Source organism: Penaeus monodon, unplaced genomic scaffold (genome assembly GCF_015228065.2).
Source record: "Penaeus monodon isolate SGIC_2016 unplaced genomic scaffold, NSTDA_Pmon_1 PmonScaffold_18707, whole genome shotgun sequence".
NCBI classification, from domain to species: Eukaryota; Metazoa; Arthropoda; class Malacostraca; order Decapoda; family Penaeidae; genus Penaeus; species Penaeus monodon.
Window position 1 is genome coordinate 1 of NW_023648269.1, and position 6,891 is coordinate 6,891.

A 6,891-nucleotide genomic window follows, 5' to 3' on the forward strand; every position below is an offset into this window, starting at 1 on the left:
ATTATATTTTATTATCAATATATATTTCTGTATTTAACTATAGTATTTATGTATTACTACTTGTAAAGATTATATTCTATTATAAAATATAGAAACAAATCTTACTATATATTTACAGTAAATAATGTAACATTTTACAGTTTATCTTACTTGATGATAATCACTAATATAAATGTATATTATTTATACAAATCTACATTTCTAAACTGATAGAAATATGCAAATTTATATCATTTTTACTATATACTACCTAAAAAAAAATCTGACAATATGCTTCTTAAACTTGACTCTAAAACCTAAAAAAAACTTTACTTTAAAATCCTAACCACAAACTAAACATATCAAAACCTTAATAATCGTACCCCAAGACGTAAAAGGGAACTTCAAAGGGGAACTTCATACAATCTTCATAACAGTAAAGCAGTTTTCCTCACGACCATATACTCTTGTTGTTTGGTTCGAGGTCGTTACGGACAGGCAGCACGAAGTTGAGCTTTGGGGATTGGATTTTTTGGATATATTATACTTATATATATAATATATGATATATATATAATATATATATATTATATATATATATATTGTATATAATTATATATATATATATATATATATAATATATATATATATAATTATGTATGTTTATGAACGTCCAGTATCATTTCCTCACCTCCCTTCCCCCCAAAATGTTACAAATCCCCACTCCTTTCCCCCAAAAAGTTACATCTCCCAACCCCCCCAAAAAAAAAGTTACAATTCCCCCACTCCCTCCCCAAAAAAGTGCCAATGCCCCAACGGCCTCGCCAATCTGGGTCGCGCCTCGGCTGCCTCGGCTGCCTCGGTGTTGGCGGCGTAAGCGACCCTCGAACCAAAACAACAAGGAGTGAGTGGGGTCGTGAGGAAACCTGCTTTACTGTTATGAAGATTGTATGAAGGTTCCTCTTTTGAAGGTTTTTCTCCTTTTACGTGTTCTTGTGGGTTAGATTATTAAGGGTTTTGGATTGTTCTAGTTTGTGGTTAGGGAGGTTTTAAAAGTAAAGTTTTTTTTTAGGGTGTAGAGTCAAGGTTTAGAGAAGCATGATTGTCAGGAATCTTTTTTTTTTTTTTTTTTTTAAGGATACCGGTCCAGTTATAGTAAAAGATGATATTCACAACTTTCCCGCATATCTTCTTATCAGTTTAAGAGGAAGGCTGTTGCCAAGATGTTTGTATAGAATCCCAACCTCAGTCCACCACTGCCCTTGTAGACCTATCTAGTGATGTATCATCAAGTAAGGAACCCATACAAACTCACTGTGCGAAAAATGTCTGACGAAGGGTTGTTTTAGCCTGTAAAATATAGTAAGGATTTTGTTTCATTCAGTTAATGTTACCGAGAACAATGCATGAAGATAGAGGGAAATGGACACTACCATCTTGTAGAGCAAAAGAAATAAAGTAATAAGCAACAGAGGTACAGCTGCAACAACCTACTGTTTACCACAAAATGACAGAAATATCCGCTGCATATCATCGCTCAGTGACTACAACCATACACAGCCAGAGTTCTTAATATTGCATTTTTTGTAAGTTGGCACGAAGTGCTAATAAAGAGGGGCACAGGGGGGCTTACCCCCCAGTCTAGAGAATAAATAGAAGGTAGGATTTGTATTTTGTATTTTGGGGTTCACATGATTTTGTGACTGTGTCTCTGGAGGGTGCAACACTCTCAGTAACAGACACTGTTCATTCAGTACTATTTATGGATTGCCAGAGTGTCCCCAAGTTTGTCACCTGAGGTAATGGGACTTGGATCTGAGTCGCTTTGTAAACAATTACCAAGACTCACATATTTCCTGAACTGATCATGTATGGTGGAAAAAAGAACAGATTCAGGCATATTACATTGTGAATAATAAGAATAAAAAATTAAAATTGCAGGGCTTGATGACTGCATGAAACATGAAATAAGAAAATTACTGTGTTTTGTAAAATGATCCTATGGTATAGTTTCATTTGTTCTATGGGTTGTTGCTGATGTTAAAACATATGGTGTATATTAGTGAATTACATTTTATTAATCCTGGCAACATGCAGTAATTTTAGCCAGTGGAAACCATATTTAATGTTATTGGCCCTTATTCTTAGGGAAGGTATGATATATAGTGTATCAAGGATAGTGTAGAATAGCTATAAATATACTGAAGTATGCCCTGCACTAATAATTTATACCAAAGGTCCTAAAGAGCTAGCATTGGCATCCAATGACTTCTGTCATGGTAGTAGCCACTGACCTACAATTCTCCAGAAAAAGCATTATTTATCAACAATGAAATTGGTTCAAGTTGTCTGTATTGGATTTTGCACTTAGATAAAAAAAAAAAAAAAAAAAATATATATATATATATATATATTATATATATATATATATATATATAATATATATATACATATATAATATATATATAAATATACATATACACCCATACTATATATATATATATATATATATATATATATATATATATATATATACTATGTCATGTTATATACCATATGTATATATATATAAAGGATAGACCAAATTGCTTTTTTTTACTCTGCTGTCGTCATTTTTTAATCTCTTGCACAAAACAAATTAGAGAGTCATTTGACTTCTATTGGTATTGATGTTACTGTAATGTCATATAGAAATAGTAATGATTGGTGGTCATGAAATGTCACCATTCAATTTTTTTACTTAATCAGATAGGCCTGCTTTTTGTTGACAATTTTTTTTTTTAATCTTTGATACATATTCTACTGCTATTGCTTGGTCCGATCTAACCATGACTTCCTGTAAACTTTGTGCCCAAATCATAATTTTTGTCCTTTTTCCATTTAATAGGTGAGGTAATGAGTAGTGGACCATCATGGGCAGGAGGGCCAGCATGCCCACAGTGGCCATATGTAGGACCGGGTAATGGTCCGCCACCACAATGGGGTGCTTCTGCAGGTGGAATGCATCAGTACCCTCACAACCAGCCACCGCCTGTGAATGCTCCACCACAAAACTGGGCAAATGCTCATGGACCTCCTCCTATGTATGGAGCACCAAATCAAGGCATGCCTGAAGCTGCTCCCCCTGATCACTATGCTGTAGCTCCTCAGACCTCCATGCCAAACCAGTATAATGTTCCTCAGCACAGTGTACCCCAAGGCCCTCCCTCAGGCACCCCCTCAGGCCTGCCATCTAATGGGCATTTTGGTCCCCCTCCAGTGAGGTCATGTCCTGGACCTGTTGGCATTCCTCAGTGCCCCTCAGTTGGCACATCTGGACCCCTCTCACTTACGCAGTTTCCGCCTCCAGGGCCTTCACCTGGCCCACCTCCTGGCCCAGGCTATGTTGGAACCCCCATGTATGGGTGGGGAGTGTCTCCTCCTCCTTCTTCACAAATGGTGCAGACTGGCCAGCCTCCTCCTGGCTCTGCTTGGGGTGGTGTCAGCCCAGGGGATATACATCACCAGACGTGGCAGGGATCTGATTGGGATTCAGAGAGACCTCATAGACCTCACACTGAAGACCTTACAACAAGGTCTGGTATTGATCGAAGTGGCGTACCATCAAGAAACAGCTACAGGGGGAATAGCAGAGGTAGAGACCATGACTCTTCTATCCATGGGCAAGAGAGGTCTTCTCAGGTTTCTTCAAGGTCAGGGTAAGGTTGGCTTTGCAGTTCGCAGAATTTTGTGCTTATCCACTGATTACATGTTAAATGTGAATTAACATCATTGTGTGTACTAATAGAAATTTGATATTTACCTCCTCTTTAGTCAAGACCATTTTAATAATTCATAATTATTATTTTTTAAAAGTTAAAACAGTATAAAAAAATCAAAATTAGATTGGAAGACTATTAATCACTTGTATTTGACCACAGGTATGAAGATGATCTTTGTAGCATAGACTCAAGATACAAGGAGAATAGAAGCTACTCTGATGCTTACTCTAGCAACGGATGGCGTGATAGACACGGCAGGAGGAGGAAAAGGTCAAGAAGTCCTTCTGACTACTCATCTAGAAGAGTAGAGTCAAGAAACCGCACAGAGCCTCGAAGGTGTTCAAGGGATTCTCGCGAAAGGTGGGATATGTGTATGAAATTAGAGAATATAGTAAGGTACTGCATAACTAGTTTCTACTTTAGTGTAGAGGTTGACATTTTATGTCAGATTAGCAATGAGATATTGTTGACTTGAAACCATTTTAATTACATTAGGGTTTGTACTCTTTCTCATATCTCACATTTTCTTATGCCATACCAATTCTTGATATATTTTATTGATTTAATTTATATGTCAGCACATGAGCCTTGATTGATATAGTAGTATATAAGACATAGTAGATATGTCAGTATGTAATTTATAGTTTTAAAAAATATGGAATCAATCTTCATGTTATGTATTCCAGATCTCGGTATGACAATGATCGTAAAGAACGGTATTCAAGGAGTCCTGGATCTCATTCTCGTTCAAGTTCTCGACCTTTGTCCCCAGAAAGGAAGAGGTAAGTTATAGGATTGAAAAAGAGAGAAAATTCACAATGAATGAATGAGGAAGTATTTAAGTTAGGATTGAGTGATGTAGGGAATGGGTTCATAGGTTTGAGTATATGTCATCATCATCATCATCATCATTATCAATCAATAATAATCATCAATCATCATCATCATCATCAGAGTTTGAGTGTGAGTCAGCAGGTGAAGTGTGTTCAGTCTGGCTCTTTCTAGGGCAGTCTTCTATTCTGACCAGTCATGAGGATCAGAGCTTCAGAGATCTTAGTCTTTCTCTTGAGCGTTTTCTCAGGTCTTCTTGGGTGCATTGGGTCCCTTCTTACCTGTGACTAGGAAGACTGCTTTGCTAAACCCATTGGATCTGGGTGCCTTGCTGCCTGCATGTGGCCCAAAATCTGGGTATTAGGCTTATTTGAATGGTGACTCTACCAGGTGTGCGTTGTCAATACTCCTTGTGTCCGCCATGCAGTTTTGCTATCTCTTTTTCTGCATGTATGTTTTTTGCTTGTTTGCCATTTTCCAGGAACTATATTTGTCATTTGATATGCTATACCAAGATGGCAATAGACTGTTTCCCTTGCCCTAGACTCAATATTATCTCTCTTGGTAGTCTATAACTCTTCATTAACAATAACAGTAAGTAACATTTTGTTATTTGTGTCTTTTTTTCATAATATTCAGTTTTCTGTAATACACCCTGTGCCACCAGCAGCAGGAATAGAATCCTGAGTATGGAAATAGTGTCCTCCCAGTCATGGCAGGTACAAATGTGATACATTCCACACTTGTTTAACAATGGAAATAAAGCAAGAACACCTTCCTAAATGCCCACTAAGTCTAATCACCCTCGAAGAGCTCTGTGAATTCATGGCAAGTCAGTTAGGTTTATCTCTCTGTCCTTCAGCCAAAATTCACATGACAGCAAATTCATATTACCCTGACCCTCAGCCAAATTTTTTTATGACCTATTGGTCACGATATCCGGATCTAGGGGATAATCTAGGTTCTGGTGTCTTTGAAATATATGATAAAACTTAAAGTCACAGGGAACCTGAAAAATCCCCAGCACCAAACTTAGCTTCTGTAAACACTTCAAGCAATCACAATTCCTTTTTCAGATCACGTCCCTCCTGGAGCCCTGACAGGCACAAGTCACGAAGCCCCGTCAAAGAGGTGGGTAGTAAAAGAAAAAAAAGGAGTGCAGTGGACCTCCCCCCCGAAGAGAAGGAGGAGTGCGAATCCCTGCCAACTATACAAGAAGAGGAGAAGTCTAAGCCTGCGTCAAAGGAGGAGGAACTAGAGGAAGAAGAGGATGTGAAGGCTGCATGGGTGCGCTCAGCTCCTGCCGATCTTTATTACCAGCGTGATGAGAAGTAGGTTTATCTCTTTCTTCTTCATCTTTTTACCTCACCTCTTGATATCTCTAATTTTAAAAGATTTATTTAGATTTTGAAGTGCTTCTTAAAAATACTTATCCACATTTCATTTTAATAAAAAAAAAATCTCCTTTCATTGCTGCTATGTGCTGTTGAATATCATAAATGTTGAAAGACGAGATCTACCATGGGTGGCCATTATATCTATATAACTACTAATATATTTTTTAAAAGTTTACTCACACTGTTATTTTCATTAGATCTATTTCCTGTATATTTATAATAACCGATGGACATACTGAAGCATTTTTGTAACATGTATTTCTGACAATTTTGAATTTGTATTTAGGAATCCATTAGTGATGCGTGCAACGAAGAAGCTAATGTCGCTTTGTGAAGTAGTTGAAGAAAAATTGATAATGAGAGGTACTAGAATACGAGAAGAAAAGAGGAAGGCAAGGGAAAAGAAGGAACAGCAAGAGCAGCATCAGGCAATAGGTAAGGATAGTATAGAAAAAAAAAAAAAAGAGTTGAATATTTTAAAGATTTTATATTTCATATCCTTTATAAATGGCTGGGCTATTTAAACTGAGTAGGACAACCTTGCCTTCAGAGGCTTTGGCATTATAATCCAGTCAGTGTTTCTTTATCTAGTCATCAATCCAAATTTATTCCTAAGTATGTATAAATATTGTCTTTAGAATTTGCAGTCTGTGTTAATATTGATTAAACACTGATAATTGTTTTATTTCTGAAATTTAGCATGCAGAAATGGGTGTTTGAGCCTTAAAAAGGACAAAACCAAGGAACAGATGGAGAGACCAGAGAATCATCAGCAGAGAATAATGTACCAGAAAACAGCACCGGCACAAAGGGCAAGGAGTCGGGGAGGAATGCAATGGCATCACCACAAAGGAAGCTCAGGAGGATGTGGAGACAGCCAATAATTCCGATATTGCTTCTTTAGAGGTGGAGATAGTGAAGAA

General features: G+C 37.2%; 1 protein-coding gene across 1 annotated transcript; it reads left to right on the forward strand.

The window, feature by feature from the left end:
• The first annotated feature begins 786 nt into the window (after positions 1–786).
• On the forward strand, positions 787–6,885 carry LOC119569789 (cleavage and polyadenylation specificity factor subunit 6-like). Its single transcript, XM_037917807.1, has 7 exons — positions 787–883; positions 2,867–3,677; positions 3,900–4,100; positions 4,427–4,522; positions 5,648–5,902; positions 6,255–6,403; positions 6,668–6,885. The coding sequence occupies exons 1-7, from the start codon at positions 787–789 to the stop codon at positions 6,850–6,852; spliced, it is 1,794 nt and encodes a 597-aa protein (XP_037773735.1). The 3' UTR covers positions 6,853–6,885.
• The last annotated feature ends 6 nt before the right edge of the window (positions 6,886–6,891 follow it).

Excerpts from the sequence above, each read along its gene's own strand:
- LOC119569789 (XM_037917807.1), top strand. The coding sequence starts at position 787 with ATGCCCCAACGGCCTCGCCAATCTGGGTCGCGCCTCGGCTGCCTCGGC. Across the intron at positions 884-2,866 it reads TCGAACCAAAACAACAAGGA|GTGAGGTAATGAGTAGTGGA; the intron begins GTGAGTGGGGTC and ends TCCATTTAATAG. Across the intron at positions 5,903-6,254 it reads TATTACCAGCGTGATGAGAA|GAATCCATTAGTGATGCGTG; the intron begins GTAGGTTTATCT and ends ATTTGTATTTAG.